This window comes from Aquarana catesbeiana, linkage group LG02 (assembly GCF_042186555.1).
Source record: "Aquarana catesbeiana isolate 2022-GZ linkage group LG02, ASM4218655v1, whole genome shotgun sequence".
In the NCBI taxonomy this organism is placed as follows: Eukaryota; Metazoa; Chordata; class Amphibia; order Anura; family Ranidae; genus Aquarana; species Aquarana catesbeiana.
Genome location: NC_133325.1, coordinates 511631668 through 511644363, shown reverse-complemented (window position 1 = coordinate 511644363; position 12696 = coordinate 511631668). Strand labels below are relative to the sequence as shown.

The following is a 12696-nucleotide window of genomic DNA, read 5'->3' as shown; positions in this document are numbered from 1 at the left end:
AGGTACCCCAGACTCCTGTTTAACTGAGAATGACCGAAGGATGAACCCTCCCACTGACATCAATATAAAATGGCAATGCCAAGTGGAAGGTAGGTTTTGAAAAAAAGTCTTGGATATAACTGATGACTGGAGGAGATAAGTAAAGGTTTGTTTCAGGCTTCTCTAATCCTGACCAAGTTTAGAGACCAAAAGTGGCAAAACAAATATGAAGAGAAACACTCCCCACTGGGCTAGTGCTGGACAGGTACAATAATTGGGTGAACATGTGGGGTCAACTGCAGCAAGATAGGTGTCAGGAATACAAATGAAAATTATAGTAACTGGTGTAGCTTCTCAGATAGATGGCACAGGTCAACGGGAAACTATCAAGAAATTAGGTCACACACCCATGTAAGGTCAGTGTCCTTTTCTCAGAGATGTTAGTCAGTAACATTTTGTTTGTCTCTGGACAAAAGGGACAAAGGGTGTTTGAGTTTGACACAGAGGTTTGGTGTTGGATCCTATTTCACTTGGAGGGCTAAGTGAAAGTCCCCGTTTCTGAGTGCAATTGTCAGGAAAATCTAACCAGTTTGGCAGCTTAGTAGTCTACACAGCAAGGAAGTGGAACAGTGCTATCATCTATGAGACAGTGTAAAGAAAGAATGATTTGTTTCTATGGTTATTTGTTTTAACTATCCTCCATACAAACCTAGAGAGTAGTGAAACAGTGTTAATGTAAGTCTTCCGTCAGTTCAAGTGCAGTTAGGCAGACACTAATAGAGTCGATTATGGCTTCCAGTTTAGTTACCCGAGGTCTCCATGCCCCTTCCCTCCTGTTTGAGCTTACGCATTTCCCTACAAAGGTTTCCTCTATTCAGCCTGATACCGACTCCAGGTCCCGCTACGTATGGGGGGAATTGCAGGAGATCACAGATTTACAGCTCCTCTGCCCATATGGATGCTGGGAGGACTGTGACTCCAATGGGCAAAGTTCTCACGGAAATTGAGGGATTGGAGATTGAGGAGAGCCAAAGTTACAGCTGTGACAGTACAGATGAGAAAGTCAGAGTGATGGGAGGGTCTAGTTTTCTCCTTGCGGGGTGCTGAGGCAGAAGGTTGCATAAGTGCCAAACTGGCCTGTCTACATGCGGCCTAAACTGTCGAATTGAGGGTACAAAAACACTGGATCACCGCATATACAGGTGTCAAGGCAGGACCCTAGTGCTTTCCCCATTTGGGAAAGGAAAAAAAAGCTTTTCTGTAGCTTGAAACACAGATGTTTAAGGCCAAAGTGGTGCATAACTCCAAGAGGTAATGTCTGTTCTGCTCTATTGCCAGGCCCTACCCCAGCCCCCCTCCTTTAGTTTGTGAGAACACATAGTTCAAAGATAAACTTCCTAAAGGATACATTTTTTTAGGTTATCACTTACCCAAACCGATATTGTATCCTTTCATTTGTGCACAGGAGGTAATTCATAAATTACAGAAATTTAAAGATCTCACTTATTTTTACCTACTGAATGCTATTACAGTTATTAACTAAAATAAATATACACTGTATATGCTTGTCGCTGGACTGTGAACTTTCACAGGTAGCAATTTAGCACGCCAATGCCATCAATAGCTTTGAAATCTTTCATGCTTCTAGACAGAAAGGATGATGCAAAGCAGATCTACTGGAAATAAAAGGCCAAACAGCCGCACACCACCATGACTAAATCCTGTGGGCAGAGCGAAAAGTCTAGCATAGCGCAGAGACACGATTTTTTTTCTGCCTGCACTCAACAGTAGGAGTGACCAGACTTTTTGGATGTTTGTCTGGAGCAGCGCCCCAAGCTGTGCATAGTCACAGGTCTGGATGTAATCCAAAGCATCAGGTAGCAACACAAGTGTGTCCCAGGTACTTAAATCTTGGTATAGTTTTATTCACTTATTACAACATGGTGATTTTTGTACTCTTCTGCTGTTTAAAAACAGCATGGAAGAAGACAGATATTCTCTAAAATTGTAACAGTACTTGAAAGCCAAATTGCGGGACAAGCATTTATAAATGTCCCTTAGTCCTACAAAGTCAAGATTTGCAACATATGGATTGCAACTCTTAGTGGTGGTGTGGGCAAATTCAAGGGCAGGGGCACAGTGGTGGTAGTGTTTTGTTACATAACTGTCATGTGTGGCTCTTCTGCAATGCCCATGATGAACATGATGCCTGGTGGGAGAATCTTTTTTTCCCCACCACTGCATGTCACTAAAGTTCAGGTCCAGGAGAACTGCGGAGTGTACAGCCCCGACATACAGTACCAGGCACCATTTATGTGAGCTCCACAGGTGACAGGAAGATGTACTCTATTCTTTCTGCCCAAAAATCTTTATCTTTTCACTGATATATTGTGACAAACCAAAATAAACCTGTTAAGTTGGCAAGATATAATGGCATGCTTGGGCAGCAATAAAAAATAAGCATTACTGCAGGGTAGCCTTTTCATTAAATATTCTGTAGTTAAAGACAACAAGTGTAGAATTGAATAGAACCGTGTCAAACTGAAAAGGCTGGAGATGTGGGGTACAGAAAAAAATGGTAGTTTAATGACAAGGTCAGTGAATGCATGGGTCTCTCTGACTTCTTTGTTTCACAGCAAAACTTTACCAACATAAAAATGTAAAAAAGGCACATTTTATATAAATTGGCTTCCTGATCTTTTGCCAATACTTTATCTAGTTTTTAGCATTTTGACACCTCCTGCTTGCTGCATCCTTAATGAAGTTTGACACAGATTGCATAGTCATGGAAGTTAACATGTAAAATGCACCTAAAAATCACCAAGTACCTAAAGTGAACTATACCCACAATGTGCCAAAACACGACGGCGAGAATCAAGCCTATTTTTCCTTGTCATTTCCAAAATACTTTTGTTAAATAACATCATAAAACACAGAGTGACAGTTATGGCCTTGTGCAGTTCAGCTGCAGAAAGCTTAGCATTGATTTTTGCAGAAGAAATGTGTAATTTTATCATGAGCTTGAACCAACCCATAATTTGCTGCTAGCGATGACATAGTGCAGCTGAAAAGAGATGAGAACTTCCACTTTCATATTACTATTAGCTTTGAGCTAGCAAAGTAAATTGTAGATTGTGCAGAAAAGAGGGCCAAAAGGAAATAAAATGGGCTGAGAAGAGAGCAATGTGGCAAGAATTTTATCCTGGCTTTTGAGGCATCTCCCGAATAGTAGTCAGCTCCAGAAAAGGTAATGTTTTGTGGGTATACCAATTCAGAGTACTACTGCAGTGAACACTGGGAATGATTAAAAGGGATCTGTCATTTGCCCATGTGCTTACACAGGGTCAGTTACCTTTCCACCGTTTCTCAGTAGATGTTGCATCCTGGGAGGCAGGGGAGAAAGTTACATATTCACCCATATCCAAACCCACCAAATGAGGGCTCTGGGAAAGTCACATGCTTTATCATATCTGGAAGCACCAGGAATTTCCAATGACAGATCGTGTTTGGACAAGCAGGGGCACATTGCAAAAGCAAATCTCTGGATGGTGGGTGGGCGGTACACAGATTGTAACAGTCATTTTGCCTAATTTATTCAGGCTAGCAACTAGCTTATGTGTGAGGGTGGCAAACTATTCTATGACTACTCTGAAGAATAAAAGGATTCTCTAGTTTAAAAGTAAACTCCCCATCTACTCATGTGTCATCTGTAGTAATAGATGAGCCTTCCTTTATCACAGCCCAAGCCATGCAAACAATTGATTCATGAGTGCCACTGCATTTAAACGATCAAATATACAACCTGTGCTGACAGATATATAGGCTGCAGCTGTTGACCTCTTTCTAAGAATGCCAGGCTGTCATGCCGATCTAATAGCGCTGACACAAGAAGTGTGCAAAAAGAAGTGTGCAGCAAGTGAAGTGGAGTTGTTTTTGCTAAATAGTCCAATCCCTTTAACTTAATATAATAAAGTAGCGGTAATGAATTAACTATGAAAATCATCTCAGACACATCATTGCTTACTCACCACAAAGCTGTACTGCTGCAAGGATCGTGCCATGAACTCTGGTTTACATTCTCCAACGCAAAGAAGCACTGGTCCAGAGCTGAATGCATTTGTGGCTGGACCCATTTCACACACAATCCTGCAAAAGATGGAAGGAATGGGTAGTCTGCTAATTCTAACAAGAATATAAAGTTTTCTTTATCATGAATAATTTGTGAATTTAATGCTCAGAACACTTGTATTGGCCAAAGAATATGCTGGCTAGTAAATTAAACATGTAAGCAAGCCGGTTTATTCAAGTGACATACCAAACGTTTTGTATAGGAATTCACTAGTGCACATAAAAAAATGTTTTGGCATGTTGGAAAATCCATGTGTGATTGTATGCTTGTTTTATGTTTTCAAGGTGTATCAAGTTTTATAAACAAATACAGTAAATGTATATGTTATACGAACTGTGCACCTTTGTCTATATGCAGAAGAAATATTTATTCCATTCACAAAAAGGGACATATCATAAGTCATGGGTAGCTGGCCATGTCTACAACCCCTGGCAAAAATTATGGAATCACCAGTCCCTGAGGATGTTCCTTCAGTTGTTTATTGTTGTAGAAAAAAAAACAGATCACAGACATGGCCAAAAACTAAAGGCATTTCAAATGGCAACTTTCTGGCTTTAAGAAACACTAAAAGAAATCAAGAAAAATAATTGTGGTGGCCAGTAACAGTTAGATTTATAGAACAAGCACAGGGAATAAATTATGGAATCACTCAATTCTGAGGAAAAAATTATGGAATCACCCTGTAAATTTTCATTACAAACACTAACACCTGCATCAGATGAAATCTGCTTGTTAGTATGTAGGTAAAGAGGGTAAATCATCACGCAGTGTTGCACAAGATGTTGGTTGTTCACAGTCGGCTGTGTCTAAAACATGGACCAAATAAAAACAACATGGGAAGGTGGTTAAAGGCAAGCATACTGGTAGACCAAGGAAGACATCAAAGCTTCAAGACAGAAAACTTAAAGCAATATGCCTTGAAAACAGAAAATGTACAACAAAACAAATGAGGAACAAATGGGAGGAAACTGGAGTCAACATCTGTGACCGAACTGTAAGAAACCGCCTAAAGGAAATGGGATTTACATACAGAAAAGCTAAAAGAAAGCCATCTCTAACACCTAAACACAAAAAAACAAGGTTACAATGGGCTAAGGAAAGGCAATCTTGGACTGTGGATGATTGGATGAAAGTCATATTCAGTGATGAATCTCGAATCTGCATTGGGCAAGGTGATGATGCTGGAACTTTTGTTTGGTGCCGTTCCAATGAGATTTATGCAGACGACTGTCTGAAGAAAACATGCAAATTTCCACAGTCAATTATGATATGGAGCTGTATGTCAGATAAAGGCACTGGGGAGATGGCTGTCATTAAATCTTTAATAAATGCACAGGTTTACATTAAAATTTTGGACACTTTTCTTATCCCATCTATTGAAAGGATGTTTGGGGATGATGAAATCATTTATCAAGATGATAATGCATCTTGCCATAGAGCAAAAACTGTGAAAAAATTCCTTGAAGAAAGACACATAAGGTCAATGTCATGGCCTGAAAACAGTCCGCATCTCAATCCAATTGAAAATCTGTGGTGGAATTTAAAGAAGATGGTCCATGACAAGGCTCCAAACTGCAAAGATGATTTGGCAACAGCAATCTGAGAAGGCTGGAGCCAGATTGATGAAGAGTACTGTTTATCACTCATTAAGTCAATGCCTCAGAGACTGCAAGCAGTTATAAAAGCCAAAGGTGGTGCAACAAAGTACTAGTGATGTGTTGGAGTGTTATTTTGTTTGTTTGTTTTTCATGATTCCATAATTTTTTCCTCAGAGTTGAGTGATTCTATAATTTATTCCCTGTGCTTGTTCTATAAATCTGTTACTGGCCACCACAATTATTTTTCTTGATTTCTTTTAGTGTTTCTTAAAGCCAGAAAGTTGCCATTTGAAATGCCTTTAGTTTTTGGTCATGTCTTTGATCTGCTTTTTTTCTACAACAATAAACAATTGAAGGAACATCCTCAGGGACTGGTGATTCCATAATTTTTGCCAGGGGTTGTAGCTTACTTCTCACTAAAATCCATAGTACAGCTGAAACAGTAATCTGAGCACAGTACCAACATGCAGAAGTAGAGGGTCAGGGTCGAAAAAAAGGGAGTATATCATAGGAAACATCTCACAAGGGTGCACTTGAACTGCCTGATGTGAGCTGCTGAAAGTACAGATAGATTTGTGTAAAAAGTTCCCAGTACTCAACTCATGGGACTATTTAGTAGGAGAACTGAAGAATGACAGAAACAGACAGAGTGGCAGTGTACTGCAGACAGAGGAACAGACATAGTTATAACCAGGAACACCTAGATACATAAAACAAGGACAGAAGTCTAAGCCAATATAGGTAAAAATGCAGGACTAGATATAGCCAACACAGGTCAGAGTAAAGCCCCATACACACGATAGGACTTTGTACAAACTTCCCCTTTGATTTTTGTACAAAGGGCATTGGCTAGAAGTTTGTCTTGCATACAGACGACAGGACTTTTCCAGCCAACTTTCACCAAATCACGTGGTTTTTCAGTTCTTTACGTGGTCATGTCATCTGATGACCAGAAGATAGCAGAGGAGCCCGGCAGAAAGAAGAAGGCACCGGAGAAGAACCAGAGAGTGCGGAGACGACACCGGAGAGAGGGAGAAGATGCCGGAGAGACCCCTGAAGTTGGAAGAAGACCCCCGAAGATGGAAGAAGACCCCGGAGCTGCCTAATAAATTAATTTTAAAACCTGTGTAGTGTGTTTTTTTTAATTGACACATTTCCCCCCCCCGGTGAATAGGTAGGGGTACGCTGTACCCCATACTCATTCACATAGGGTGGGGGGCCGGGATCCGGGGGACCCCTTATTAAAGGGGGCTCCCGGATTCCGATAAGCCCCCCACCCGCAGACCCCGACAACCAACAGCCAGGGTTGTCGGGAAAAGGCCCTTGTCCTCATCAACATGGGGACAAGGTGCTTTGGGGTGGGGGGGCGCAGGGCGTCCCCCTCCCCCAAGGCACCCACCCATGTTGAGGGCATGCAGCCTGGGACGGCTCAGGAGGGGGGCCACTTGCTCGTCTCCACCCCCTTTCCTGACCGGCCAGGCTGCGTGCTCGTATAGGGGTCTGGTATGGATATGGGGGGACCCCTACGCTGTTTTTTTCGGCGTAGGGGGTTCCCCTTAAAATCCATACCAGACCTAAGAGCATGGAATGCCCCCAGAGGGGAATTCCCTCTTGCGCTCGCCGCAGTAGGAAAATGTGTTTTTCCTATTGCAGCCAGCGCGAGATGTACAGTACCCTGTCGCCGAGAACCAGCGCGATGGCTTCGCGCTGGAAACATTCTCGTGGCTGCGTACTGTAGTTTGTACAAAAGTCCGATGCTTTTGTGTACACACAATCGGACTTTGCTCCATCGGACTTTTGTTGCCAGAAAGTTTGTCCGTTCGCACAGCCAACAAAAGTCCGATGGAAACAGAAAAAGTTTGTCCGATGGAGCGTACACACGGTCGGATGTTGCTCCAAAACAGCTCATTTGCATGTTTGTTGTCAAAAAGTCTGATCGTGTGTACGGGCCTTAAGATACACAAGACCAAAAGCAAAAAAGGACTGTTTGTGAAAAAGCAGAAAGATGAGCCCTCCTAGCACACAGAAGCGATGGTGTGCTATATCTAAACTATGATGTGGGTAGTGAGTCATTTAAAGAAGTAGTGTGTCTATTGGCAGGTATGGGATGTAGGCATCCCCCGGGGAATAGGGAACAAAACATTCCCAACCAGGAAACCCATGGAGGATGGCAAATAAACACATTATATAATCACAGAATATAACATGACACTAATGGACTATATTGCATTCAAAAAGGAAAAAATAGAGGGGCTCGCTGTCTGTGTTATCACACTATGAGATATGTAGTTGCTGAGAAATCTATATGGTGGGTGAGAACAGGTAATTAAATCTATACAGCACAAGTCACCAACTGCAGCATGAAATAAAAGTGCTGTCATAACTGTATCATTGGAATAAGGCATTTTTCACTATAGTAAAGAGAACTTAAGAAGTTTTCATCTTTTATATTTGACTCAACGGCTAAGAGAGTGTAAATAATAACCAGTCTTCCTTAAAAAAAAATATTAATTCCAGTCTATTTATAAATAGCTAGAATATGCATTTTTATACTGTGGTGTGCAACCAGAAGAATGCAAATAAATGTAAATGCAAAATGCAAAATGCAAAATAATAAACCAGACAATTTGTAATAAAATCCTTTCTAAAATATATCAGTGGTGTAGTGGTAGCACTCTCACCTAGCAGTAAGAAGGGTCACTGGTTCAAATCCCAAATGCATTTTTATACTGTGGTGTGCAACCAGAAGAATGCAAATAAATGTAAATGCAAAATAATAAACCAGACAATTTGTAATAAAATCCTTTCTAAAATATATCAGTGGTGTAGTGGTAGCACTCTCGCCTAGCAGTAAGAAGGGTCACTGGTTCAAATCCCAACCACGACACTACCTGCTTGGAGAATGCATGTTCTCCCTGTGCCTGCGTGGGTTTCCTCCAGGTACTCCGGTTTCCTCCCACACTCCAAAGACATGCTGGTAGGTTAATTGGATCCTGTCTAAATTGTCCCTAGTATGTATGAATGTGAGTTAGGGACCTTAGATTGTAAGCTCCTTGAGGGTAGGTACTGATGTGAATGTACAATGTATATGTAAAGCGCTGGGTAAATTGACGGCGCTATATAAGTACCTGAAATAAATAAATAAATATCAAATAATTTCAAACAACCTTGTTTAGAATCAGTATAGTGCATACCACTTTAAAAAGCTTGGCCACCCTGTTTCGGCATTCAGGGATCAGACAGTATCTACAAAGTTTATAGCAGCCTGCACAGAGGTCTTCTAAACCCATTTTTGCATTCTCTGAAATATATCTCTGCCACTGGAGAAAGTCTACATATTCTCTCAAGGTCTGAAAACTGCAGGCAAATATGCCCAGACTCACCAACTCTTAATAAATATGTATCTAAGTCAATAATGGTATAGTTATCACACTAAATACAAATCAGTGCAACTGTAAAGAACTTTATCAAAAGTTAGCCAGGAAAAGTCCATGCATGAAATATTATTGCATATTGCGCCTTTCACATTCTGTGACAATATATATATTTTTTAATTTTGTCCAGATTGATAATGTGTTTTTGGTTGTTATTACAGGAAGATTAGGATTGTACAAATTATTTTATCACAGCTTTTATATTTCAGAACCATAACGTCCATACGATGCAATTTAAGATAAAATAAGCCTCACTGTTCTGCGATTATGTATTCCTCCTGCACTGGAGTGCACTGTACTCCAGCTACGAGCACATTGTGAGCAATCTCAGAGAAGTCCAATCCAAGATTCGTTCCACGGATTGTCACTAGGGTGCCTCCTTCAGGTGGTCCAGACACAGTGAGAATCTAAAAGAGAGATACAAAAGGACTGAGGCATATGGAAAATGCCATATTTGTCATCTTTTTCTACCTAGATGCATGTCAATGTTTACCCACGATACTCTAACACAGTATTGCATAGTGTAAATTAATACCACATATTTAGTAAGTAAGTTGACCAACTTAATCTGGAAAAAGAGTTCTTCAATTACACTTAGCATGAAAGCAAATCATCCACTAAATTACAACTTGATTACAAAAAAGTGTTAGGCAATTTTATTAATGAAAGTAATGAATACAACTGGACTAAAAATAACATGGATGAACAGCAGCAGCATTGGAAGAAGATAAAGGCTGATTCTCACAATAACTCTAGCCTCCTCCACTATACCAGAGAAACTCCAGATCATGGGCAACTTCAGAAAATTCTTTTGGAGGGTCCCCCACCCTGCAAATCATGTTATGATAAAAGCAGAGATAACTAATAAGAAATGCCTGCCTTGAAGAAGAGAAATGTAGCATATGTAGCATGCTGACAACAGCACACTTGTAGGCATGGTAAAAAAAATGTGGGTATTGCTTCATAGTGTATGGCTTGAGGTATTATGAAAAAAGAAGCATAAAATAATGTGCGATGCTTAGTCAGCAAACTAAAGATACCATTTTATATAGAAATAATTCACAAAACACATACTATAGCCCCCTGCAAACAGAGTGCAGTGGTCAGAAGTATGCAACAGTGTTTTCCTTACATTGCTGGTTTCAAGTGCAAAAAGCAGTTATATAATTTGTGTTAATGGGTATAAAAAAATAAACCCTAGTTGCCTACATTTGAAAATAATTAGGAGGAACCTGGGCCATCCATAGCACATTTTGTAGGTGTGGGAATAATGTAGGCATAGTTGATTGGTTGCTGCTTCATGGCATGTTGCTTACAGTGTGGCACCTCTCCCCCTTTGAATTGCTATATTTTAGGCAAAATAGGGCCTAGGGGTACACAAAGAGATTGTGGGAGTAAAATTAGCCTTACTGTTGGTATCAGTGGCAGCAATAATAACCCTCCACAATGGTATCAATCAGCAATGATAACACTAATGCCCCGTACACACGGTCAGATTTTCCGACGGAAAATGTTCGATTGGAGCATATTGTTGGAAATTCCGACCGTGTGTATGCTCCATCGGACATTTTCCATCGGAATTTCTGACACACAAAATTTGAGATCTGGATCTCAAAGTTTCCGACAACAAAATCAGTTGTCGGAAACTCCGATCGTGTGTACACACATGATGCACAAAATTCCACGCATGCTCGGAATCAAGCAGAATCAAGCAGAAGAGCCACACTGGCTATTGAATTTCATTTTTCTCGGGTCGTCGTACGTGTTGTACGTCACAGCGTTCTTGTCGATCGGAATTTTCGACAAGATTTGTGTGACCGTGTGTATGCAAGACAAGTTTGAGCCAACTTTCGTCGGGAAAAAAAACATGGATTTTGTTGGCGGAAAATCCTATCGTGTGTACAGGGCATTAGTATACGTCAGGATCAGCAATAATTCCCAGCAAGTGACAGGGCCAGCAGTAACCAAGTGTTTGGACCAGTAATAAAAAACCCTGTCACGTCTCAGGGTTAGCAATGACAACCCCCAGCAATAACCCCCAGCATGTGTCAGGGCAAGCAATAACCCTCAGCTCAATAATAACCACCAGCACAATAGTAAAACCCAGGACTGCACAATAATAATCCCCAGCACTGGTGTTCAGTAGTCTAACCAACCTAACTGCCCCTTGTGGAATGAAACTGGAGCACCCAGAGGAAATCCACTTCTGGAGCAAACAGAATCCGGAGCAGCTGTGCATAGTGACCAATCAACCTTGTATCTTCAGCTTGTTTAGTTAAGCTTTAAAAATGAAAAATAGAAGCAGATTGGTTCCCGTGTACAGCTGCTCCAAATTCTGACTGATCCAAGTCTTAGTAAATTCCCCTCAGGGAGAAGAAAAAAACTCAGTGCTGTCAGTGTTTTTAGAGGGTTTCACCCTCAGAACCTTTGTGCTCTAAGTGCTAGATGAAGTTGCTGGTAATCAAGACTCATAAATGCTTAGAACCATAAGCGCTTATGCTCCCTCAACAGGGGTGTTAATTGGATCAGTGTGCAGAGGAGTGACTCTCCAGAATATTTTTACCCTTACAGCAGTACATAGCATTTAAAATACACAGAAAGTATATTAATTACTGTATATGCAGCCTGACTGTACTTCAGTAACATATAAGGTGGCTTCGATTTGGCTTGCTAAGTAAGATAGTTGAGGAATGTGTGCTGCAACTGGGGCAGTATGATGGCTAGGTAGATATCACACTTCCCTTGCCATGCTGGGCTCAGATCCTTACAATGACATCAGACTGCATGGAAATCATTTCCTTTGTTTGCACTTGTTTGTGTATTTAGAATTTTTCCTTTTTGGCCTATGTATATTGGTCAAATCACAAGATCGCAAGCATACTCCTAGTCCCCTCCAAGGTCAACCTTCCCATTCAGTTAAGCACATACAGTATATACACAACACTGACAGCTTATTAGCATACTCTGCCCACCAAATCACTGCTTATTTTTGGCACATGTAAACTGTTAAATAATAGCCAGAGCACCACTGACCTTTTTATGGCACACACGCAGTCTACATTGCAATAGGAATATTTAGCAAACAATTATACTATCACACTAGCTCCTGCCTATTTCAATACAGCGCCAACAATTCACTACCTTTGCAAATCTCTTTTAGCTCATTCATAAACAACATTTTGTTCCCCCTTCAAATATTCACTATTTAACTAATTCAGTCTCACTCTTTATTGGCCACTTACAAAAGTCTGCACGGTTAAGCCAGTCTTCTCTTTTAGGCTACTTCCAATGTCTCTGCCTTTTCAACCCCTAGTCCTCCCTCATGCTGCTCACATCTTCATTTTGAATATCTAGCTCTTTTTATTCCATCAGCTCCAAAAGAAAAAAATCAAGCATCTCAGCTGCTGGATATAAATAATAAAATTATACCACATCTTACAGGTAATACAATTATCGGTCTTATTCCTCTTCCTTACTGTGCATCTTACAGCTTGGCCACTCAATACACTGATTATGAATACTTCAAATTAAACTTTCTTTTGACACACAAATATAC

General features: G+C 40.7%; 1 protein-coding gene across 1 annotated transcript in view; it reads right to left on the bottom strand.

Moving 5' to 3' along the window:
* Positions 1–12696, bottom strand: part of PLXNA2 (plexin A2) — a 518514-nt gene that overhangs the window by 134442 nt on the left and 371376 nt on the right. Inside the window, exons 13-14 of the mRNA XM_073615770.1 lie at positions 9396–9547; positions 4008–4125 (exon numbers count right to left, since the gene is read on the bottom strand). Of these exons, the coding sequence (XP_073471871.1) occupies positions 4008–4125; positions 9396–9547 (270 nt within the window). The remainder of the gene's footprint in view (positions 1–4007; positions 4126–9395; positions 9548–12696) is intronic.